This window comes from Helicoverpa zea, chromosome 25 (genome assembly GCF_022581195.2).
Source record: "Helicoverpa zea isolate HzStark_Cry1AcR chromosome 25, ilHelZeax1.1, whole genome shotgun sequence".
NCBI lineage: Eukaryota > Metazoa > Arthropoda > Insecta > Lepidoptera > Noctuidae > Helicoverpa > Helicoverpa zea.
The window spans coordinates 581,145-607,302 of NC_061476.1; the positions used below are offsets into that span (position 1 = coordinate 581,145).

General features: G+C 38.0%; 1 protein-coding gene across 2 annotated transcripts in view; it reads left to right on the forward strand.

Annotated features, from left to right (window-relative positions):
- Positions 1-3,315: 3,315 nt before the first annotated feature.
- The window catches only part of LOC124642666 (apolipophorins), a 33,759-nt gene continuing 10,916 nt past the window's right edge, over positions 3,316-26,158 (forward strand). For both annotated transcript variants that reach the window (XM_047181253.1, XM_047181254.1), the window contains exons 1-35: positions 3,316-3,466; positions 8,019-8,045; positions 8,441-8,637; positions 9,017-9,181; positions 9,568-9,717; positions 10,031-10,223; positions 10,552-10,715; positions 10,938-11,008; positions 11,128-11,293; positions 11,652-11,834; positions 12,091-12,243; positions 13,814-13,961; positions 15,788-15,908; positions 16,042-16,204; positions 16,324-16,524; positions 16,653-17,370; positions 17,481-17,654; positions 17,739-18,295; positions 18,386-18,515; positions 18,599-18,974; positions 19,059-19,284; positions 19,400-19,554; positions 19,810-19,969; positions 20,310-20,534; positions 20,960-21,135; positions 21,366-21,477; positions 21,851-22,007; positions 22,360-22,529; positions 22,894-23,039; positions 23,173-23,572; positions 23,718-23,862; positions 24,020-24,211; positions 24,379-24,620; positions 25,844-25,942; positions 26,066-26,119. In XM_047181253.1, the coding sequence (XP_047037209.1) occupies positions 3,391-3,466; positions 8,019-8,045; positions 8,441-8,637; positions 9,017-9,181; positions 9,568-9,717; positions 10,031-10,223; positions 10,552-10,715; positions 10,938-11,008; positions 11,128-11,293; positions 11,652-11,834; positions 12,091-12,243; positions 13,814-13,961; positions 15,788-15,908; positions 16,042-16,204; positions 16,324-16,524; positions 16,653-17,370; positions 17,481-17,654; positions 17,739-18,295; positions 18,386-18,515; positions 18,599-18,974; positions 19,059-19,284; positions 19,400-19,554; positions 19,810-19,969; positions 20,310-20,534; positions 20,960-21,135; positions 21,366-21,477; positions 21,851-22,007; positions 22,360-22,529; positions 22,894-23,039; positions 23,173-23,572; positions 23,718-23,862; positions 24,020-24,211; positions 24,379-24,620; positions 25,844-25,942; positions 26,066-26,119 (6,792 nt within the window). In that variant the 5' untranslated portion in view covers positions 3,316-3,390. The remainder of the gene's footprint in view (positions 3,467-8,018; positions 8,046-8,440; positions 8,638-9,016; positions 9,182-9,567; positions 9,718-10,030; positions 10,224-10,551; positions 10,716-10,937; positions 11,009-11,127; positions 11,294-11,651; positions 11,835-12,090; positions 12,244-13,813; positions 13,962-15,787; positions 15,909-16,041; positions 16,205-16,323; positions 16,525-16,652; positions 17,371-17,480; positions 17,655-17,738; positions 18,296-18,385; positions 18,516-18,598; positions 18,975-19,058; positions 19,285-19,399; positions 19,555-19,809; positions 19,970-20,309; positions 20,535-20,959; positions 21,136-21,365; positions 21,478-21,850; positions 22,008-22,359; positions 22,530-22,893; positions 23,040-23,172; positions 23,573-23,717; positions 23,863-24,019; positions 24,212-24,378; positions 24,621-25,843; positions 25,943-26,065; positions 26,120-26,158) is intronic.

The window sequence follows — 26,158 nt, forward strand, 5'->3', positions numbered from 1 at the left end:
TAGTTCCAAAAACTTTATACATTGTTTAAGCTTCTGAAGCTTAGCTTCATTCATTTTTATATAAATGAATGTTCTTTATTGTGTACCTACGTCTTATAGTGTTTTATCAGTACCCTATTTTGATCAGTGTTGGGCATTGGAAAAGAGAGATGACAAGAGAGAAAATGTGTTTAGCAGAAATTAATAGGAATGCTGTTACAGAACTTACAGAAAAGATGAGAGGTAAAAGGTTTTCATGATAGGGACATGTAAAATGACGCATGAAACACATACAAAGATGAGTGTAAATAAAAAGAAATATAAATATGGATGAACAATAGAAATATATAGGTAGGCACATTAACTTTATCTTAATGTTTATGTTCGAGAGTAAGTAAAAGTCATTACTAAGTTTAATATAATTTGTATTGAACAAATTGCTGATAAATCGGACCATCCTGTATAAGTAAAATAATAATCTAACTGATATATTTAAAAAAAAAAAACTATGCAGCTTGTAGAAAAGCTCTCTTAGTAAGGGGATTATCGAACATCAAATCTCAGGTCGGTTTTTGGTCTTTCCATAGTTAATAAGATAAAAATGTATAAATAGGCAGTTATATTTCTCCTTTAATATTGTAGGTAAGTATTACGATATTCAATAGATAAAAAAGGTAGCTCGCAGCGTCTCATGCAATGTTCCAAGCCGCCAAAAAAATTGACGAGACCAAACTATGTAATATGTAAACTCAACAAAAGTAAAACCTAGTTACTCTCAGAAAATCTAAGTACAAAGTATGATTATCTTTATTTACCACGTGTATGCAAACCGAAGCTATATTACCTATACATAATATAAAATATACAAACATATAGATAAGTAAATAAGAGCTTAGTAACAGCCCTTTGTTGATATCTGTGATACTCATTTGAAACACAATATTGTTTTATTTTTAAAACTTAGTTTTGTGTCGTTAATGGCGTCCACGGCCGATTTCGGCCACGGCGGCTGTTCTCATTTAAGGAGATCAGCCAGCTGCGCAGGACATATTATAGTGCACAAGCATTTGCGCAGACACAGGTGCACTCCCTATTCCTTCACTCTCATAACCCGATGGGACGGCAATACGACACGACCGAAAAGAGATCAGGCGCAGGATCGACATTTATGTGCTCTCCGATGCACGGGTGAATCAATCACCAACTTCCAGACTACGGGCTGCTTTGTGAAAGTTTAAGAAAACCCACAAAGCGATTTCGGCCCGACCCGGGAATCGAATCCGAGATCTCGAGCACAGCAGCCGCGCTTGCGACCACTAGACCAACGAGGCACAAAGTGTCGTTATCAATACCACTGACGAAGGGTTAAGGCAGCTAAGGTTTATAAGCAATGTTTTTGGTTCCCAGTCAAAAAATACGGTTATCACGAAACTTAAAGTTAAGCAACGCTTTGCCGGCAAAGGAGGTTGACTAACTCGTAGTGATGAGTTCCTCTGTGTCTTAAAAAGCACGTTACTAGATAGGTGATCATCACCATCATCATCTCCCGAGCCTTTTCCGGATTCAGCTGAGTAACAGCGCTTTACAAGGAGCGACTGCCTATCTGACCTCCTCAACCCAGTTACCCGGGCAACCAGTGTCTTACTTATATGTTCAATTTAGTTTTCCCTTATATATTGCACCGTAAAAAAAACAAGATTATTTTGTTGGATGTTCGCATTTGCTTTTCAAATATGAAAGGAATGTGGAAATCGTGAAACGATCAGTTACGGATAATTTTCACGCATGTAGTTCATGTAGAACCAACAATAATCTGTAAACCTTTTCAGTACTTTATCTATTGTTATAAAATTAGGTACTAGTTATTCCCAAAGAGGAAGATGAAGAAGTTAAAAAGTAGCCTATATTCTTCCTCAGGTTCCATTAGTAGACTATCTGTGTACCAAATTTGATTTCTTCTTTCTGTTACCAAGAAACCATAAAACATACAAAAAACTTCAAAAAGCGTTATTAAAAAGCAGCTTATAACATCAGTATTACTTTAAAGCTCATTTACTTAGAAAGATAAAAATATTACGTACACTTTGTTGTCAAACAATAACGATAAGATTTTCCAAAAATAAAACTTGTGTATCTAAACGATTATTTGAAAAAAAAAGTGTCTGTCATTGAACTATAAGTTCCATTCAATATTTCAATACACTTAGTTATCTTGTTGCTGTATTTTGTTTTTAATCAGAATACACTTTACAGATCAGACTCCATGGCAACCATATTTAAAGTATATACACTAATGAAATTAAAGATAAAGATAAGATAAAGATAAAAGATATTTTATTTGTAAAACATGAGTATACAAGGTGTTAAAGGTATAATAAATAAGAATCTTCATGTTTTGCCGTTATTAAACAGCGTACAAATATTATTGTAATAATCTATACTAATATTATAAAGCTGAAGAGTTTGTTTGTTTGTTTGTTTGTTTGAACGCGCTAATCTCAGGAACTACTGATCCGATTTGAACAATTCTTTCGGTGTTAGATAGGCCATTTATCGAGGAAGGCTATAGGCTATAGGCTATAGACTTTTTATCCGGGTTCGTGCAGAGGTTCCCACGGGATGCGGGTGAAACCGCTGGCAGAAGCTAGTGCAATTATAATCGATAAAAAAATGACATAATATTAGGTGTTTAGGAAGTCTGTCAAGCTATAGTAGCACCTCTCAATCAGATATTTTTTCAAATGTATTAAATAAAGAGTTATTTTTAACACATTTAAATTAATTAATCTATTCTATATTTACAAAGTTACAAGAAATACATAGTAATAAATCATCCCAAAAGCGTGACTTTTTCAGTATTTTTCTCTGGAAAGGGCTTCAGCGTGTTGGCTTCGGCTCCACGTTCACCTTCCGAAAATCCGGGACTCTGCAGTCTCGTAGTCTGGTAGACCCACCTAAATATTTTTGCCCGCATCACTTGTAATGCACACCCCAAAAGCTGCATACAAGAAAGATGATTTTTCTCATATATTTTTGGCAGTGTTTAAAAACACTATTTGTACGTAGGTACTAATTCTAAATATTAAGTTTAAACATGAAAATAGCATGCTGAAATCTAACGCCAGAAATTGTAACAATCTAACGCAAAAACTAGCCCATAATCAACAATAGAACAATATAACTAGTGACCTATGGCCATGAATTTATCAATAACAAATATTCTTTGATTTCTCACACATAGATTTTGTCTCAACAATTTGGTGGCTTCTGATTGGTCGACAGCAAACGTCTATATAAGGAGAAGACGGGAGTATCTCCGGCGCATTTACCTACAGACGCAGGTAGCCGAGAGACGTAGTATTGTAATAATAAATAAGACTGATTTTATGTGTTACTTTTACCCCTTTCAAGATGGGGAAAAGTAGTATTAGCGTTTTAAGTGTTATATTATTAGTTTCCGTTTTATGGAAACCAACGTACGGCAGTGGTGAGTGTTTTTTTTTTGATCCTTTAATACATTTGTTGATTCTTTTGCAAAACATTTATTCTTATTGAAATTGTATAATATTACGTGTAGGAATTCCTGTATCGAAATCTTGTTATGTTATTTTCCCTTAATCAAACAGTTTGATAAGAAATGCTAAAAAGGTTTCAAATATTCTACAAAGATTATTTACTTTATGTAATGTAGCAAATCCCATAAATATGTATATCTAACAAAGCTCAGCTTATATTCGTATGTGACAGTTAAACTGTCATCATCATGCATGAAAATAATTTGTAGAGTCTTAAAGCAAGCGTTTCAAATTTTAATTACACTGTAAGAAGGAATCTTCTTTTGCGTTTGGACTGAAAACTTTTACGGTCATAATAATTAAAGGCCTGTTCCATGATAAACTTCTAGAATAACAACAAGCCAGCCTTTGACAAATCCTGCGAAACCAAAATTAGACATGTGAACTCCTATTCTAAGAACGAGCTTTTTAAAATCCTTAGGCGTAATATTTCCAAGAGTTTATTTGTTACAATTATTTCCATGAAAAATTGGCTGTAAACTTATAATCTGTCGATAGTTTGATCAGGTTCATTAATCAGTCTGAAAATCAGTGGTAGTGTGCATATTACAACGATCTGGTATCCCGGTGGGGTGGACCGAATAAAAACATTGATTAGATTCAGGATTACCATGATTATAACGATAGTTTAGTTTGTAACATGTCTTTAAATAAACAAAATACAAAAAAATAAATATTGATCATCTAAAAAGTGGTCATTATTGAAATATGAACCCAAATCAGTACGTAAGGATCAGCCCAAATCAAAAAGGGCTCTCCCGGCTGCGCCTGTAGTATATCCATAAGCCTACACTTTCTTCATTATTATTGAAAACACATGAAAATCCCTTCAGTAACATTAGTTTAACGCTAGTAGACAGACCGACGGCAATGAAGGACTTTGTCATAAAACATTTTGCGATTGTAACTATCTAAGAAAGTTCAACAAGCTCAAAGTCACGAGTTCTGATTAAAATGAACTCTCAAATTATCTTGTATCCACCGAAGTTAATGAGAGATAAATCATTTATTGAACTCAAAATTGACCCTGAACTTACACTGTCCAATTTTAATTAATTCAATAGAATATCTGCCAAAGATAAACCCATGACTTTACAGATAATAAAGAGAAGTTAACTTTCAAAAAGTAAAAGAACTTTAATAAATATTATAGAGGTAATAGGAATATTTTTCGGCTACTAACAAGTTTTGAAAAAGCTTAACCAGCTAGATTTATAAAACATAGTCAAAGATGAATAAAAGCCCTATTATGTTAAGCTTGAAACTATACAATACAGTAATTATATCCATACTAATAGCTAAAGATTTTGACTGAGCTGATGATTTCGCTCATGAACCACTAGTCCCATTGAAATAAATCTTTTTAACATTAGATGGCTTGCCTATCGAAGGAAAAGGGCTATAGGTTTTATTTTATTTGATTGCGCACAAAGTTGTTCTTACGGAAAGCGGATAAAACCTCTAGCAGAAACTAATCCAAATCTAAACACTTTAAATGTGACTAATGACTTCTACGAACACGATAACCAAGAACCGCCAAAAATTAACAAAAACAAAAACAAAAATTACCAAGAAACCCTTAAAAAAACAAACTTAGGAAAAAAACAGCAGTGCCGAAATATTCCTCGCTAGGTATCAAGTAGAACAAAGTATAGTTAACAAGAAATAGTGATAAGGGGAACAATTATTTGCAACAAACAGATGATAGGGCTCAACTTTGACCTGTGATTGTACTATCTCTTGTCAATGTCAGTGGCGGGTATCGTGAGATGTAGGTATGTGCACTTGTATTCATTGTTGCTGGATTAAACTTTTCTTCTGTATTGTTACGACTTATTTTTTCATTAATTATGATAGTTTTTCTATATTATTTTTTAGCTGTTCTAGCGGTTCAGGGCTTAATCTCTCCATACTTTTATTTTCTTTCCAAATTAAAGTCTATCTTTACCTTTTTCTACGCTCACAAACAAGCGAATGATTATATTTTGAATGAAACAATACTCGCTGTATTGTGTTTTTAACAATAATCCGCTAGCATTTACGCGGTAGAATGAGAAAATACCCGATTTAGAAACCCTAAACCTCTAAGCCTATTCTTAGAATGCTTACTTATCGTTGCAGCTAAACCATCATAGTGCGAAATTCTAATATACAAAATAGTTATCCTTTAAGTTTTGCAGTTTATGTAGAAGACATTTCACACTTATTATAGTATATAGTATATACTTTCTTCATATTATTAGTAATTAGATGTAAAAAGTTATTTATCACTTAATATCCGTTACAAGAGTTATCTCCAAAAAACCTTGACAATGGCCACTGTTCACCGATGATGAAACAATTATTAATATCACCAATGATAACATTAAGCGCTCTTTAGCTTAAAATTATCTCAACTTTATCGAGCGCTTGTTCTTTGTTTGTTTTATTAATATAATTGGCTTTTGTCTGGTCTTTTGATATGAACAAAAGACCAAAATATGAAGTGAAGGTCGGTCTTTTACAATGTTTAAAGAAAATAAAGTTTAAAGGAAATGGAAACCCTATAATAGATGAAAATATTGTTAAAAATCTTAATTTATATAGATTTTGACTCTTATTCTTTGTGTAAGAAGGGGCCCAACAGTGGGACAGTAGAAAGGCTGATGATGATGGTGATGACGTGAAAACAATGATTTGAAAAAGTACTACAATAGTGCGTATATAAGGAATGCAGCATCATTCGTCATGTTCAATTATATGCATCCCAGCTGTGTACGGATGTGTCAGTTTAGCGATCACTCTTAGATAACTGATATTAAGAGCTTTGTTCCGTTCCCGGTGTAACCGAATACATACAATGTTTTGTAGGTATATAAATATGAAAGAAATATTACTGACTTTCAAAATCTAAGAGAAAGATTCAATGATGATAAACCAATCTCAGACCACGTTAAAGTAAATTTTGGAGTATCTGAAGAAAATACAGTAGTAACACCAATGAGAGTGATTCTAGTTACACCTACCGGTGCATCTAAAACACAACAGACACCAAGGTCGCAAAAGAACAATCCAGAAACCCAAATATGGGTCGTATATTATTTTAATTTAGAGGTCATTGAGGCGGGTCGCCAAACTCCGGGTCCTGTCCCCTCCGTGGGGCAAATTGGATAATCGTCTGTTTATCGAGAGGGACCCTGGACGAGAGGGAGAGTTCCCGCAATCAAACTCCGACAAAAAGAAAAGCTTTCTAATTTAGATCTGTATGTAGCTGAGGTCTAATTTAATCAGACTGTGATGCGTAATTTAGTGAAGCTTAGAGGTCTTTTAGGGTCTAAATTGACGTCATAGAAATATTTGATTCTGAGGTTTTTGATACTACGACTTACATACTCAGAACAGGTACTTAAAAATTGCTCTTGAACTTGATTAAAAAAAGAAGGTAAACCGTCAATAATGCTAACATCTATATCCATACCAATGTTTACTTTATTAAGATCTATCAAATTAACAACATCAACTCCTAGATAAGCCAAAAAGCCTTGAAGTCACATATGTTCGTTATCTATCTGAGTCATTTCGTCAACGCGTGTGAGCGAACATTTGACCCTATTGATCCGGGATCTACTTTGTTGTCAATATTCACGTTAATGGCGGAATTGTACCTTGAACTAGTTGTTTACGCACTCTAATTACTATTTACATCGACGATAGCTTCGTGATCTCATTTCTTCTAATTGATAAGTTTATCTAGCTTTCCCTTATTAGAAATTTCCTGATAGGTATTTGTTTTATCTTCTATGTTGTATGTATCATCATTTTCTTTAACATTTACATGTGCTTCTTCACGTACCAATTCCTCAAAATGTGATAGATCTCTGGCTATCCGAATCACAGTATCTATTCCCAGACTTAACTTTTTTAATTTTGTTTTAGCGAGAGATTCATTATAATTAAAAGTAATTTTAACAAACCACAACCAACCCAGGTTAACCTTCAGGCGTTCGCACGTAAATATCAAAATTAGTTCAATATGACACTTTTCTTATTTCTAATCCCTACTCAAATTACATATTATCAATAATATTTTCCCCGAAACGTTACTTAATTAGTTACGTGATTTTATTTGCTGAAAAACATGTTATTAAAAATTTTGATTAAAAACTCTTAAGGTTATCGTCACCGACCTATGTAATGTAACCTCTATCCATTTTTGTTTATTTATGTAATTAATTATTTGTAATCACGTTTAACACACCGGATAGCAACACATAATCATTATAATAATAAATATTTATTTCCATACTCAATTTATTTGTATGTTATCCTTTCTCTTATTTACAACTTTAATGACCATCATAAATATGTAGGATATTTTTAAAACAAAGAAAGTATTGTTATTATTATCAACACCTCTAAAGAGTTTATAATTACTCTTAAGTATGTTAATTAAGTAATTAACACAAATTGTCTTGTTTGTTTCAGATAAATGCTCTATCAAATGCACAGGATGTAAGTATAATTTCTTTCTTTTCATTACTTTTGAATACAATTACGTCAGATTTACTCGGAATTAAACGTGTCCTGACATATTTCCCTTATATTTTAACTAATTTCTATGACTATTTTTGACAAGATTATTATGAATCTGTGTTAACTTTCTTATTTATTCTAAACTCAAACCGCTATTTTTATCAGCAAACAGTGTTTAAAAAATGCACTGTAGCTTTCATACACTGATATTACTTTCATCAATTTAGTAATTTCAAAACCCTGAAAAGTCTACCCGACAGGAAACTGGTAGGTGGCTATATTTTGACAAGCAGATTCAGTCAAAGATCCCACCAACCATAATTTAAGTCTCAAACATTTTTGACAACGTTACTTATTTTCTATCTCCTTTCCAGCACCAACAACTCAGTCTTTCCTCAACGGACATAAATACAACTATGGCGTCGAAGGTACCGTGACCATCTTCCTGAACGGAGCCTCGAACCAGGAGACCAGCGTCAAGCTTCTCGGTCAGGCTTCCGTGTCGGCTGTAGGCAATTGCGTGCATGAGTTGTCGGTGCAGAACTTGGTTATTTCTGGCCCTGATGGCAAGGTTGGTATTTAAGAATCCTTTATCATGTGTATGTAGGCTGAGTAGACAGTAATGGTTATTACTCAAACAGTGTTTGTTACAATTTACCAATTGTTGTATGAACCCGTGGAATATTTAGTTATATCTATTGTTTCACTTTATGAAATTGTAATTATTTCATCTTTGAGGCATAACATTGCTCTTAGTTATGATTTCCTTAATCTCCTAGTAAAAAACTTTTCAAAATACCTGGAAAGATCAGCTACTTCCATCTCTTCCGATAAAGATTTTGCTAAAATACATGTATTATGATCCAATTTTAAACTTTCTCCACTTATCAAAATTACACACCTTAGCTCCCACATCACAAAAGTTTTCTCACCCTATTTTCTCCTTCTAGAAACACCCAAGCCCGCCCGGTATCGACAAACCGATCCGCTTCACGCTGCAAGATGGGCGCACCGGTCCCGAGATCTGCGCTGAGGAGGGTGACACCCGCCGCTCTCTCAACATCAAGAGGGCCATCATCTCTCTGCTGCAGACAGAACAGAAGCCTTCCACTCAGGTGAGGACATCAGGGTTCTAGAATGTTAGAAACATCTTCAGAGATGTATCTGAAGAATTACCACTATGCTATAAGGATTCCCAGAATTGTATCAAAAGAAATATGTACAGTTTTCAAAGTAACTTCCACAATGTTAAAAAGACCTCCAAAAATGCATCTTTAGATATGGTTTCCAAAGTAATGATGAAAGAAGATGAGAACGTAGAATTGAAAAATATTTTTATTTACTCAAAGATTAATTTAACACAAGATAATAAAGACAAAAACAACGAAATTACTTATTACAGATTGGACAAAAACTAATTTTAAAACCAACAGCTTTTTACATCACAAAAAAATATTACGACAGAAAGACACAGAAAACTCATAATCATCATTCTCCACAGGTTGATATCTTCGGCACATGTCCCACGGACGTTTCCTCCTCTCAAGAGGGCAGCGCAGTCCTGGTGCACCGCAACCGTGACCTGTCCCGCTGCGGTCACCGCGAGCAGGGCAAGAATGACCTCATCACTGGAGTCTTCAACCCTAGTGCTGTGAGTATCTTGGATTGTGAAGCTGTACCTTTTCTGTAATAAGAGCCAATTTTTGAATGGCAAAATTACGTAAGAAGGTGTAAAAAATGATAGATTCTAACTTGGGCACGGGATCAGAATCTATCGTTTCACAATCCATTCTCACAATGCCATATAAAACATATTTGATTCCAGTTAATTCATTCTGTAATGGCATATAGTTAAGAAATGGCAAAAAACTGAGATTATGTTGAAACATTATCGTCTTAGGTTTTATTGGCTTCTAAAAAAAAATATTCTGTATTACTGATTTTCTTTTATCTTCTTCCATCAGGAAATCAAGGACACCCAAGTGCTCCAGTCCTCAATGAACGTTGAAACCAAGGTCAACAACGGCGTACCTGAGAAGGTTGCTGCTACTGAGGAGTACCTGTACAGGCCCTTCTCTGTAGGAGAGAATGGTGCCAGGGCTAGGGTCCACACCAAGCTTACCATGACTGGCAAGGCTAAGGCCGCTAACAACCCCAGTGAGTATCAAGATAACTTCAAAGAATAAGAATTTTTATTTGCAGAGACATGGCATTACAGGTGTTAGGTTATATTATGTATAGCACATCTCGCAAGATAAACACTCTCGACTTGAAAAAACGTGTCACAAGCGTATATTATGTCGTCTTAATAATGTCTTCCAAAATCATTTGCTGGGTCACGTTAAACAGAAGTATAAAATTATTTAGTGCAATGCTGGTTAAGTTATCTTCTTTCTTCTCTTCGTGAATATCCTATATATTTCTTTTAAAAAATCAGATATGAAACAATCCATGTATAAAAACTAACTATCTCACCTCTCACCAGACCGTTGCACGGAAACCCGCACCATCATCTTCGAGAACCCCCATGGCGTGTCCAGCGGTCAGAACAACATGCAGTCCGCGCTGAATGCCGTGAAGGAAACCGCCAAGACCTGCGCCACTGAAGCCGGACCCAAGTCTGCTGGAAACTTCGCTCAACTCGTCAGGGTAAGGATATTTATCAAATATGATGGATAGAATTGCGGTACTTTGATAATCTATCAAGAAAATACATCAAGTTAAAAGTTTAACAGATTAAAATCTGTAATCTAAGTAGAATCCTGTTAAATTGTAAGGTATTAAGGCAACAAAAAGACGGAAAATAAAACAGTAAAAATCTTGATCGTAGTTAAGCAAGAACAGTTCATTAATAATGATGAAATATTTCAGATCTTGCGTGCCTGCAACAAGGATGACCTCAGCAAAGTCTACAGCCACATCAAGGGAAACAATGTTGAGAAGTAAGTCTCATTTATTTTCCTATATCCTGTTTCATTATAATCCTACAATACAAATCTACTTATTATGAAATTGTATAACCAAGATGTTCTTCCCAAACTCCATAATTATCTTTCACCAGACGCGTATTCCTGGACGGTCTCATCCGTGCCGGTACTGGCTACAGCATTGAGGTCTCCATCCAGCTGCTGAAGAGTAAGGACTTGAGCCCCATCGAGCAGAAGCTGGTCTTCTTGTCTCTGAGCAACGCTAAGCACGCTAACAACGATGCCATGAAGGCTGCTGCTGTAAGTAGACAACTGGTTAAAAATTAACTCCAAGTATGAAAATAAATCACTTTGTTTTATCAAATTAGCAAGCGATTAGTAGAGTCCACTCGTGATCAAAAGGCTGGCATATACTTAGGCCATAGAATATGCATTGCCATTCAGCGTGGCAATGCAGCCAGCCTTTTGGGCACGATTCAAACTGTGAGCCCCGCTCACCGTTTGAATTTTTCAATTTTTTTTTTGTAAATATGTACATTTCATATATTGAATAAGTATGTATAAATAGGTAGTATAATTATTACACTGTAAAGAAATAAAATTACTTCCATTCGAAAGTCAAAATCTCTTTATTAATTCTAATATTTCTTATCCACAGTCTCTACTGGACTTGCCGAACCTGCCCAAAGAAGTGTACCTGGGTGTTGGTGCCTTAGCTGGTGCCTTCTGCCGCGAGCACGAATGTCATCACACCAAGAATGACGGCATCGTCGCTGTCAGCCAGAAGCTTGGAGCTAAGCTGCAAAACTGCAGGCCTAAGACCAAGCTTGAGGAAGACAATGTGAGTTTACACGACAATAAGAAATAGCTTTTGACAACAGCTCTTCCTTGTGAAATAAAAGTGTTTTGCAAGAAGGTCTACTTTTCTGCCATATCAATCGTTTTTGGAATCTTAGTACAAGATTTTGACCTCTATATATTCAGCTTTTGACAACAACAGGAAGCCGACCCTAACCCGAGATGATGTCCTCTTTTATTCAAGCTTCTCAGTTCTGGTTCCTCTTATATATCTTACTAATGGTCTTCTGCATTTCCAGGTTGTAGCCGTGCTGAAGGGTATCCGCAACATCCGTCACCTGGAAGACTCTCTGGTTGACAAGCTGGCTCACTGTGTGGCTGACAACAATGTTAAGGCTAGGGTGAAGGCTGCAGCTCTTGAAGCTTTCCAGGCTGATGGTTGTGCTGCTAAGGTAAGGAAAATAAGAGATATTTTCGATTTTATACATACTTAGTCTGGCCATAAATACTGTTACACTTAATTATAAAAAAATATTACATTTGAATTTCGAATCTGTCATTTTTATATGATTGTTCATTGTGTTTTCTCATTTTGGCGCCAATACATTGTAAAATATTTTGCGATATTAAAATGGTGTGGGGTGATAAAGAGAACCGAATCGCTGTGATAGCATTACACAAAGTAGGTATGGAGCCAAATGCAATTTTTAAAACTCTCCATACACTTGGTATTAGTAAAATGTTTGTGTACCGGGCTATTAATAGGTACAATGAGACCTCCTCTGTTTGTGACAGAAAAAGATCTGGCCGTCCACGTAGTGTTCGTACGAAAAAGGTGGTCAAAGCAGTAAGGGAAAGAATTCGAAGAAATCCTGTCCGAAAGCAAAAGATTTTATCTCGGGAAATGAAGATAGCACCTAGAACCATGTCGCGTATTTTAAAAGATGACTTAGGACTTGCAGCCTATAAGAGACGCACTGGCCATTTCTTAACTGATAATTTAAAGAAGAATAGGGTGGTAAAATCGAAACAACTACTGAAGCGGTACGCAAAGGGAGGTCACAGAAAAATTTTGTTTACGGATGAGAAAATTTTTACAATTGAGCAACATTTTAACAAACAAAATGACCGTATTTATGCTCAAAGCTCTAAGGAAGCTTCCCAATTAGTCGACAGAGTGCAACGTGGACATTATCCGACTTCAGTGATGGTTTGGTGGGGTGTTAGCTATGAAGGAGTGACTGAGCCATATTTTTGTGAAAAAGGTATCAAAACATCGGCACAAGTGTATCAAGATACCATTCTTGAGAAGGTAGTTAAGCCCCTTAACATCACCATGTTCAATAACCAAGTATGGTCCTTCCAGCAAGACTCGGCGCCGGGTCATAAAGCTCGGTCCACGCAGTCTTGGTTGGAATCGAACGTTTCGGACTTCATCAGAGCTGAAGACTGGCCGTCGTCTAGTCCCGATCTTAATCCGCTGGATTATGATTTGTGGTCAGTTTTAGAGAGTACAGCTTGCTCTAAACGCCATGATAATTTGGAGTCCCTAAAACAATCTATACGATTGGCAGTGAAGAATTTTCCCATGGAAAGAGTGCGTGCTTCTATTGATAACTGGCCTCATCGTTTAAAGGACTGTATTGCAGCCAATGGAGACCACTTCGAATAAGCTTTTTATATTTTTAATTGTTTTATATTTATGTATTAAACTGACACACTGTAAAAGTAATAAATGTTATTTGCAGTTAACAATTTTCTTTTTTCTTTATTACAATATTTATGGCAAGACTAGGTAGATAGCCGTTTTCCCGCGGATTCACCCGCGTCCTGTGGCTACTACTGCCACTACCGGGATAAACTTTAGCCTATGTTACTCGCAGATAATGTAGCTTTGTACTGGTGAAAGAAGTTTTAAAATGGGTGCAGTAACTTTTGAGTTTTCCCCTTTGTAATATTGGTATTGTTATAAGCAAAAATGTATTTTCCCTAATAATTTACATAATGTTTTTTTTTCGATAGCTCAAGAAAACCGCCATTGATATCATGAAGAACCGCCAGTTGGACTCCGAGATCCGTATCAAGGCCTACCTGGCTGTCATCTCGTGCCCCTGCGCTCACTCCGCCTCTGAAATCAAGAACCTGTTGGACTCTGAACCTGTTCACCAAGGTAATTTTCAAAAACAATAGATTTTTGTTTTCAGAAACCAAACCTTAGCTCTGTCAAATGCCCCTTCACTCCATAATATAAAACAAAGTCGCTTTTTCTGCCCCCATATCCCTTTGAACGCTTAAATCTTCAAAACTACACAAACCATTTTCATGCGTGTTTTCTTAATAGATAGAGTGATTGAATCATAATAACACCCATTAAATAGCCACTCAAGCGTCCAAGCCGCGCAGTGATTCTCGGCCCACCTGTCCGCGCATGAAATGTCAATTGCTTTTTTACGACCAAGCGAGACTCTCTCAACAAAAACGATTACTACTGAAAAACTACAATAGCTAGATTCGAATAAAAAATACTCACGGAAAGCTAAAAGAACGTAAAATTTAATTTGATTAAAAGTAAATTACTTTAATTAATATTATAGGATGATAATAAAGTATAAAGTTGAGGATATCAAAAAAAATATCGTAATTTTTTTTTATTCCGAGTTTTATAAGAAAAATATAGTGATTACTGGTAACAATGTTTTTTTATTATATTAGTACAGGATATACTCTTTAAAATGATACCAATATCTTAATATAAGTAATTAGTTTTCTGTCATGAAAAAATAAACAAAGTTAAGTGTTTCTCAAGCGGTCACTGGGCCTCGGGCGACGTAAAAATGTGACAAGATGGCCGCCCGGCTAATAGCGTGTTCACACGACGACGTTGTTTTAATGAAACACGCATATTACTGTTCGGTATGTTTATAGAGCAAACATGTTTACTTTTATATAATTTTATTACATATAATTTTTTATTATGTTAAATAGAAAAAAAGAAAGCGGTTATTGGTATTACAGTAAAATAAATACACTGTAAAACTGTAATTTTAGGTATTTTTCATTCTTTGATATTGAAAAACGAAAACTAAATAAACATGCCGTCACCTATAAGTAGATACATAAACAAAGCCAAAAGCCACAAAACATACCCAAATTGATCATAAAACGCTCCGTGTGAACAAACCATTATTTACGTTGTAAGTAGATCAGTCCAAGGGGAGTCGGATCACCAACACTAAAATCATGAATAACGTCTTAACATTTTAATCATTATAGACCCCATCTCAATGTATTTCGTTTGTAAATGGCCATTAACGTGCTAATAGTGAACGATTCTCGTATATTTTGCATTTATTTAACAAAAATAACCAATTAGAATACACTGTAAACAATAGAAAAGTATCAAACGATGATCGTGTAGTGATCGTATAACTTTTCCACCTAAATTATACTATGTAAACGTTTTGAAATTGTCGTAATAATACATATTTCGTAAAGGAAATTTCTTCACGTTTATTTTGATATAAAATAACAATCTAAATAAGGTATAAAACAAGAAACTTACCACATTTTTGTCAAGAGCTCCACACACAAAAAAGTCACTTGTTAAAAACGACGAACTGTCACTTCAATATATTTTTTAATAAATCGAATGTTGCCATTGCACAGAAAAAATCACAACTCACGGATGACAAATTTAATAACGCGCCATCTAGTATCAATCAACTATATTAATACCACCTGGCTATAGCGCTGTACACGTTTAAACTGAACGATGTCGTTCGGATACTGTAGTCACCATGAACGCTTTAGGCAAGAATTTTTTTGGTGATTGTTATCACCTCGAACGCTTGAGTGGATAGTGGAGAAATACTGTTACCCGTGCGAAGCAGGGCGGGTAGCTACTTTCGATATTTTTTTTTTCTCCCAGTTTTTACTTTCATTAGTAATGAAAAATTAACACGATTTTTTAATCCTAATTTCCTATTTGTTTTGCAGTTGGCAACTTCATCTCCACCTCCCTCCGCAACATCCGAGGCTCTTCCAACCCTGACAAGAAGCTGGCTCGCCAGCACTATGGCCTGATCCGCACTCCCAACAAGTTCAACACCGACTTCAGGTAAGAAAACCATATTCTTAGTCAATTTTACGACACTTTTGCAATATCAATTTTTATGACATCTTTCATAGATGTGAAAAAAATATATGACATCGGTGTTCTCTCCTACATATTTTGTCTTGTTCTTCTCCAGGAAATACTCCTTCTCCGAGGAGGAATCCTTCAACATCGATGCTCTGGGTCTTGGTGGAAACATCGAGAAGAACGTCATCTACTCCCAGGACTCGTTCCTGCCTCGGTCCGTCAGCTTGAACCTGACTGCCGAAGTCTTCGGACACAGCTTGAACGTTCTTGAGGTTCGTATTTTCTTCGGCAGTATAAATGACCGACCTAGAAAAAGAATTGAGATTTTCAATTTCTGTTGAGACAAGTATTTTTGAGGATAATTTTTATTACCATCGTTTTGTTACCGTAGGTTGGAGGTCGTCAAGGCAACTTGGACCGCGTCGCTGAACACCTCTTCGGACCCAAGAGTTTCCTGCGCACTGAGGAACCCCAGAACTTGTACCAAAAATACATCGTCGAGAAATTCAACCAATACAAGGACAAGGTTGAGGGAGGTCTTAACAGAGGCCGCCGCTCCATCAAGAGTGATGTCGATTCCTTCGACAAGAGCGTAAGTGTCATCTCTTTGTTAAATGCAATAAATACAAATTTGATTATTACCTCTAGTATTTGTATTTGAATCTGTTAGCCTTGATTTTGATAATTATTGGACTTAAACGCTATTTCTATCTCTTCCAGTTGAAGGCCGAAGCAGCACCTTTCAACAACGAATTGGACTTGGACATATACGTCAAACTGTTCGGCACTGACGCCGTCTTCCTGTCTCTCGGAGACGACAAGGGATTCAGCTTCGACAAGATCATTGACCAGCTCATTCAGTACCTGAACCAGGGTGTCAACCAAGTTAAGCACTTCCAGCAAGAAGTCCGCGCTCATATGCTCTTCATTGACGCTGAACTCGCTTACCCCACGTCCACCGGTCTGCCTCTGAAACTCGACGTCGTTGGAGCCGCCACTGGTCGCCTCGAAGTCGGAACCAACATCGACATCCGCCAATGCATGCGCAGCCCTAAAGACGCTAAGGTCGACATCAAGCTGGTGCCCAGCACTGACATCGAAGTCACCGGAGCTCTATTAGTCGACGCCGACTCCATCGCTACTGGTCTTAAGGTCATCGTAAACCTGCACAGTTCCACTGGTGGTCACGTCATTGCTAAGGTCCTGGAGAACGGTCGTGGTTTCGACCTGCAAGTCGGTCTCCCCATCGACAAGCAAGAGATCATCACTGCTTCCAACGACCTGGTCTACTTCCACGCTGAGAAAGGACAGATGGAGAAACACACACCCATCAAGATGGACCATGTTACTAAGGAGAACACTGGCTGCTTTGACCAGGCTGCTGACTTCCTCGGATTAACTGTCTGCGGAGAGATGACTGTGCCTTTCTCAGTCTCTGGTAAGCATCTAGGGCTATGTATATATGTTGAAGACATATTGTTTATACCTGATACAGAAAAATATACTTATATACTTTTACCTAAATTCAAACAATGTATTTCCCTACAGGACCTGATGCTCAGGCTTCAATCGCCAAATACCTGTCAAGCTATCCACTCGCTGGCAAGACAAAGCTCCGTGTGATGTTGGAGAAGCAGAACCTGAGGGGATACCATATCAAGGGAGTCGTGCGGTCTGACGAAAGCGGCAGGGAGTCTTTCGAAGTACTGTTTGATGCTGAAGGTACTTTTCCCTTTTATTTTTACTGTCAGAAAATGTAAATTTAACTATGATTTGAATTGTTTCTAATAGAAATCTTACCTACAGGTGCTAAGTATGGCCGCGCTCAAATCAACGGTGAATACACTTACAACAAGAACGAGATTGGCGCTCAACTGTCCCTCAACTCACCTATGAAGGTCATCTCCGGACAAGCTCACTTGTACCGCAAACCCAGCGAATTGACTGTCGTTGTCAAGGGCAAATACGATGCCAACGAAATCTACGGCAAAGTTGGCTTCAACGTCCAAGGAGGTGGAAACCGCAAGGTCTACAAACCCATCGCTGAATACCAAATGCCAGGAGACAAGGAGAAGCACAGCATTCCCATCTCTGGTCAAGTTGTTGAAGAATCTGGCGCTGGTAAAACCAAATACTCCATCGAAAACATCAAGTTGAACCTACCCAGTGTAAAGGAACCTATCTGCATTGATGGACACTTTGCCAGCACTTCTGACAATGAAATTGACTTCGACACCACTGTCAAGGACTTGGCTACCCTTAAGGGATCCGTGAAGAAGCACGACGTCAACGTTGAGTTCCAGAACAGGTTGAACCCATACATCAACTTCAGGCTGAAGGGACATTTCGAATTGGAACCCTCTGTAAGTAACATTGTAATGAAATTAACTACAGAATATAGTTTCTAATAATTATATGGATATTCATTTATTTTTCATTACTTTGTCCGACAGCTTCGCAACGAAATCGACCTGATCTATGGTGGAGACCTCCGCAACAACCACAACCGCATTGTTTTAGGACAAATGCTTAAATACCACAAGAACTCTCCCGAGGACTTCAACGTTATCACCAAGAACAAGTGTAAGTTTTGCACTTTACAAAAATGAAAGAAGATCCTTGAAAATGTTAGTGCTCAAATAATGTTTATTTTTATTTTTTTACAGTTGAAATCCACGCTCTCCCCCTGAAAGTCAAATTCGACGCTGATGTTGACCCCAAGAAGGTTGATGTTGAGGTTGAAGGACAGTACATGGACAAGAAGGCTGAATTTGACCTTGACGCCAGGACTCAGATCAAGAAACCTGGAGACTACAGCATCAAGATGAAGGCTGAGTACGACAAGAACGGAGTTGAAGTTCTCGCCAAGAGAGACATTGTGTCTCCTGACAAGTCCAACTTGGAGAACTACATTGAGTTCAAGAACATCGGCAAATACGAGCTCTCAGGAGTGTTGTTGCACAAGACTAAGCCTAATGACATGAATGTTGGAGCCATCGGTCACCTGAAGGCCTCCATGGGCAGCAAGACCCAGGACATCAAGTAAGTCACCTAAAAAACAATTTTTACTACAACTTACCCAACTTATCAAAGCGGTATTCTAAACATTATTCTTTCTTCCCTCAGATTCGACATTGGTGTTATCCAGACCCCAGCCCTGTACTCTTCTCACGCCAAGATCTCTGAAGCCCACGGTGACATCATCGACTACCTACTGAAGGTTACTCGTGGAGCCAACCCTAACGGACAACTGAAGCTGATCATCAAGAACACCATCGCCGCCAACGGTCAATTCAAAGTCACTGACAGTGATGGCAAGGGCAACGGTATGATCATCGTTGACTTCAAACAGGTAAGGATTTGAAACTTTTATATCGATGACTTAATGAGTTCAACCAAAAATAAAAATAAATGAAGACATCGCTAGACTTTCAAGTTGTAAAAAATTTTGTTTTTCTTTCATCCAGGCCCAACGCAAGATCAAGGGAGACTTCAAGTTCATGGCCAAGGCCCCGCAATACATCGCTGATGTTGACATCTTCTTGAACTACGAGAAGGACAACAATGACAAGATCCATGTTAGCACCAACACCAAGAGGACTGAGAAACTGGTTGACTCCAAGTAAGTATAGTTTTGGAGATTTAGAAGGAACTATAAAGGTTTCTTCCATTGAAAAAGACAGTGGTCGCTCATTTATATTCAAGTACAAAGTCAAAGTCAAGAACGTTTATTGAAAGTAGGCTAGATTTTAGCACTTTTTCACGTCAAATTGATAAAAGGACAGCACCCCCGAAACGCCTTCCTTTCACAACTTCCATTAGTGTTATGGCTGGGAAAAATACAATAAAAAATTCTAATGTCATATTTTCTTTCTAGGAACAAGTTCCAGTACGGAGGCAAGAACTTTGAGCTGAACTTGCACCAGGATGGAGTATACTCCCCCACTGGCAAGACTCATGGTATGGTCGAGATAGTGCTGCCGACTGACAGGTGCCTCACCCTCAAGGTCGAACGTGACATCACTCAAAGCAATGACGTAAGTATTGACCTACTAGAATCTATACTATAAAGCTGAAGAGTTTGTCTGTTTGTTTGAACGCGGTAATCTCAGGAACTACTAGTCCAATTTGAGAAAATCTTTAAGAGTTAGGTAACCCATGTATCGAGGAAAGCTATAAGCTACTTTTTATCGGGGTTCATGCAGAACATTCCACGGGATGCGGTCAAAACCGCTGGTAGAAGCTAGTTTAAGATAAATATTAGTATCCAACTACATGCATATGCTGTCGCAAAAAGTATCAAGTACTCTTTCCTAGAAACCATTTACAATGTATATCATGGTTTTCTTTTTAACAAAAATGTGCATTCCTTTACAGAAATACAACGGTCACGCTGACGTCACTCTGTCAGACGCCACCAAGCGTGGAGGACCAGCTTCCATCATCAGCTACAAGGGCAAGATCATGAACACCAACTTTGACAAGCAGATCATCAACTACGAAGGTCAGGTGGAACTGAAGCTGAAGGACGGGCAGAAGATGCTGAACACCTTCTCTCTGAAAAACGTTCCTGAAGGCGATAAGTTCAAGTTTGACCTGAAGGTGCGTTTACATAATGAATATACATATAATAAAATATTTACGTCCTCAGCTTAGAACTGTCCGTTTAGTGTCACTTATTTTTTTTATTGTAACTATACTGTATACAAGCTGCAGGTAAACAAGATTCTAGTTGACTCTTCGATCAAAACGGTCTTTCTAAATCAAGTTAGAAGCCAGTAAGTCTGACACCAGTCTAACCAAGGGGTACTAGGTTGCCCGGGTAACTGGGTTGAGGAGGTCAGATAGGCAATCACTCCTTGTGGCACACTGGTACTCAGCTACATCCGGTTAGACTGGAAGCCGACCCCAACATAGGTGGAAAAGGCTCGGAAGATGACGATATTGCATCTGCAAAGCTTATCAAAATCTGGACTTTCAAAAATTTTCACAACTGTCATTCTAAACCTGACTTGTTCTTTCTCCAGTATGACCTGAACGGCAACCTGCTGCCCAAACCAGTGACCCTGCTGGTCAGCTCCACCTACACCGAGTCCATGACCATCGTCGATGACAAGTATCGCGTCAAGGGAGGATATGGTGACGACACCACCTTCGAGCTCACTGGAGTCTCTGAACTTAAGGGATTGGAAGGCGACAAGAAGTGAGTAAAAATGTCTCAAGGAATCTGTTTACATTTTAAAGAAAAAAATTAAACGAGTCATGTTGAGGTCTTCTGGAAGACATTATTAATATTTGCCCTTTTTACTGAATTCTTTTATTTCTGTTCATAATAGATTTAACTCCACAGTTTCTCTTAGATAATCTGAATCTGAAGAAATGCACGTTTTTGCCCAATGAAGCAATATAATAATACATTCTGATTTTCACCAGATACTTGGAAGACTTCACCCTGAACGTGCGTCTGCCCTTCGAGAAGGCTCACGACATCAAGGTCGTCTCCACCGTCCTCTACCTGCAACCTGAGAACAAGGACACCTTCGAAGTAAGTTTTACTTTATTTTAGTACTTACTAGCGACTCACCCCAGCTTCGCACGAGGCATCAGTATTTCCGCACTATTTGATGAACGTTTTTAATATATTTAAACCTTCCTCTTTAATCACTTTACCCATTTAAAAAAAACGCAAAATCCGTTGTGTAGATTAAAGAATTAAGCATACATAGGGCTACAGGGACAGAGAAAGTGACTTTGTTTTATACTATGTAGTTATATAAATTGAGAAGGTATGAAATGTTACACAATAAAAAAATGGACATTTCCATAATTAAAACAATCATATGAAACAGAACCTTTAAATAAACCTTTAAAATGATGAAGCAAAGAAACTAGGATCTAACAATATTCTTTTTCTCCAGTTCACCATCGTGGAATCAGTCCAAATCAACGCTGATGTATACAAGATCGATGCTAACGGCAAGGTCGGACCTCAGACCGGTCTGTCAACCCTCAAGCTGTTGGCTCCTCATGTAGACCCCATCGTCCTGGATGCCAACTACAAGGTTGATGAGAAGGGTAAGTACATAACTTTCTATGGAATATATTTCTAGAGTATTCTATCCGTGTGTCTGTTAACTAAAAGTAATAGTAAAAACTCTTATCCGGATTTCATTCCAGACAAAGAAGTACAAAGTTGACTTGTTAAACCCTGAATAATAAATTATTAAGCGAGTTGCCACGAACCCCCGTACTCAGAGACCTTTAATGGTTACTTAAGCCATTCTAGTGAAGGATTTCTTTGACAATCCATCACTAAGGAGTGAAAGATATTACAAGTTATTAAAGTAAACCTAAGATTGAATTCCAATAACCTTTTTTAATCGTGAGTGCCTCCTATTAATCTTACTTCTTATCCTTATTTCTTCAGGAGACAGAAGCAACAACCACGTGGAACTGAAGGCTAAGTACGGCAAGGGCAAGTCTGCCACCATTGCCGTGGACGCCGCCATTGCTCCTCGCGACAACAAAGTCAGCATCAAGGCCAACGCTCCTGGAGCTGAAGGTTTGAAGAAACTTGAGCTCACTGTACACTCTAAGGTAAGTCACCAAGACTGAAGCGCAAAATTCTCGGTTCCAAAGTCAAAGTCATATCATTTATTTCATTTAGGCATTTACAAGCACTTATGAACGTCAAAAATACAAAGTCATTCCAAAAGTAGCTTCCTATGGAAAAGAACGGGCAAGAAACTCCAAGGTTACTCTTTTTAGAAATAGTATGGTATTACAGTTTGTTTTTATTGATACATACAATAACAACATGTGAAGATCATGTAGAATCACAAAGAAAACCTTTTTATTCTCATATGTTTTATGAGAATAAAAAGGTTTTCTTAAAATAGTCGATATATAAGTATAATTTATAATAGTTCGTGTATTAAGAATTATCTTCCATTTTCTTCAGAACCCCGCCCCCGACACTTACATGTCTAACATGATGGTTGACGCTGATGGCCGCGTGTACAAGTCAGAATCCACCATCGTCTTCTCCAAGGCTCATCCTCAGATCGATGTCAAATACACCAGCCCGTCTACTCCTAAACCCAGCAGGTAAGCCCATTTACGAGTATCTACAATTACCTCATTACAAGACATAATTAAAAACCTTATGACGATCTCAAATGTGAGCGTTTTATAATCTAAAGATTCCAAAGTTTTAAATTAATTTGACCGTCTTTCACAGGCTCTTCGTCAAGGGAAGCTCTCTAAGCTCCACCCAGGGCAAGATCGAACTGATAATCGAGAACATTCGTGACGTTTCCCTCCAATGCACCACTGAAGGCAACGTACAGAAGGACAATGTCAACTTCAAACTGGCTGCCAACTCTGAGAAACTTGGTCTGAAGAACTACCAGGTTGAGATCGCCAGCAAGGACGCTGGCAACGGCAAGCGATTGGAGTTCCACGCTACTAATGACAACAAGAATGTACTTAGTGGAAGCACCTCCTACATCAGCAAGCAAGAAGGTCCCAAGATGATCATTGAAGGCTCCGGCGCCGTGAAGGTCAAGGAAGACCAGAAATCCGCCAACTTCAAGTACATCCGCACTATCCTTGGTGAAGGAAACGAGAAGGGAGTCGAGGTTTGTATTCATTCCACAAGCTTTTTTATCCGATCATATCTCTTAAACATACAATTTTATAGGCACTTTATCATTTAAGCTTGCTTGATACGTTTTCTTGTTTGGCACAATCACCATTTCTTTATCCTGATGCTCTTCTCTCCAGACCTTCTTCAACATGGCTATCGGAGAGCGCAGCTACGTGGCTGAGTCTCGCGTCACCAACTTGGAGTACAAGAACTCTTACGTCTACTGCGAGGAGAAGAAACAGTGCGCTCATGCTGAGATCAACTCCAAGATCGATATGTCCAGTAAGTTCAGAAACTAGAATATTATGTAGTATTGCGACAATTAATGTGACAGTAGTTCATGGATTCTTTGATAAGTTTACAAAAACATGAGATTAGATTTCTGAAATATGTAATTCGTGCTATAATTTCACTAAGCTTCTAACCTTCCTTCCTACAGAACCTGGTATCATCACCAACGTTATCAACGCTGGTTTCGACCTGCGCAAGTTGGGTATCACCCCCGAGTTCGGTCTGATGATCAAGGACGAGGTTTCCGACCAGAAGCTGCCGCAATACACCCTGGACCTCCACATCAACAAGGAAGACAAGAAATACCACCTCCACGTTTACAACACTCCTGAATTCGGAAGTAAGTATTTTTCAGCGAAACATATTACAATGGATTTTTCTTTGGTGATTTATAGAACATTGAAAATATCAAGTTCCCCCACACATCACTGTTTTCCACACATTAGGCATCTAATTAGTTACAAACTTAAAGCTTCCTACTCGATACTAACCAATCCACTATTTCAGATGCCAAGTCTGGAATAACCATCCAGCTTCCTCAACGCGTCATGGCTCTGGAATCCGTGGTCAGCTACCCAACCAACAAGGGTCTGCCCTTCCCTGTCCGTGGAGAGATCTGCCTGGACATGGACAAGAACAAGCAAGGACACAGGACCTCTGCCAGATTCTTGGTTGACATGGATGTAGCCAATGATAAGCAACAGTCTGCTATTGCTGAGTTCGGATTTAACCACCCTAAGATCAACAAGGTTAGTGCTCTATGCTGCTTGGTATATATTCTACCTTTAGGGATTGCTCACACCAAACGTATTGTCCGCCGCTGACTGTGAGTATACTCACTGTCTGCCCCAGTGTGAACGTCGACTCAATCTGCAGTACGCGTACTCACCAAGCCGACAATAGGCTATAGCGTACGATGCGCTACATGCGTGAACAAAAGAATAGGCTCGTGTAGGTTCACACTAGATGCGTACGCTGAGCGGCTGACTATTCTACACATAAAAGGGCTCAGTATTTGAAGTTGCTCGTAGTATTTTATAAAAGATAAAACTAGCGTAATTTATTTTTTTCAAACCAGACGTTTTACTGATATTTCAATTAAATGATGCGCATTCAGAAAGTTGCCATTTGCGAAGCTCTAGAGGAAGACGAAAATAATAAAAAGAAGAGATTGTGGGTACATCCCTTTTTGAAGAAATGTTTTCCTGGTTAATTTCATACTTTATATTTCGAGTATAGACTTTATCCAAATAAGTTCAAGAAATATTTTCGTATGACAGTAAAACATTCGATGAGTTACTATCTTTATAGTTCGGCCATTCAGAGAATGCGTTCCTGACACGTCGCGATTGAACTGACGACGTAACTTTGCAATGGCGTTGCAGTTACGATAAAAATATTTTTGCTGGTTGTTTACCGTTTTAACAATTGAGGAGACATTAAAACAACATTATTATATCAATAATCAATGAATGTAGTTACGTCGTCAGTTCAATCGCGACGTGTCAGGAACGCATTCTCTGAATGGCCGAACTATAATACGTTTAAGTTTATATAAAAGGGACACTAATCATCGACGTGCTGTACCGAGGCGCGGCGGTGCGTACGCAGCGGAGCGGCGCTATTCGGCAACTGCGTCCGCGTAGCCAATCCGCGTCCGCCGTGCATAGTCGCGTAGTAAAATAATCGGCCACTGAGAGTCAGCTACAACAGACTACGTAACAGCGTATAGTCGGTTCGGTGTGAACGACAATTTCAATATATATGGAAAAGCAATAAACTGCGTAACGCGCGCTCACAGTCAGCGGCCGACAATACGTTTGGTCTGAACGATGCCTTATTAATATTATAGAAGAAAGCTACTTTTTTGCATACAAAGTTTTTGCCATAAATTGTAACAATTTTTTCCATACATTTGACCATGTTACTCAACTATCACAAGATTGCTAAACATTACGTTTTTTTCTCACAGGAGGCTGTAGTCAAGTTCCGTGGAAACCTCGTGCGCCCACAACAGAACTCCGTCAAGATTGAGACCTCTGCTTCCATCTCTCACCCGATCCTTGGCGCTGTAAGTATTCTATTTTGTTAAAATATAATTATAATATTTCATGGAATATGAAAATATAATATACAATGGCATCTTTTAGGACGGCAACCAAATGATTTTATACTAACGTAATGTCATTTTCAGGACCGTGAAACCAAGGTTTTGGTTGAAGGCTCACCCACTCACCTCAAGGTTTTAGTAAGTTCTCTTCATCTTTTAAATACACACTTACCGCAT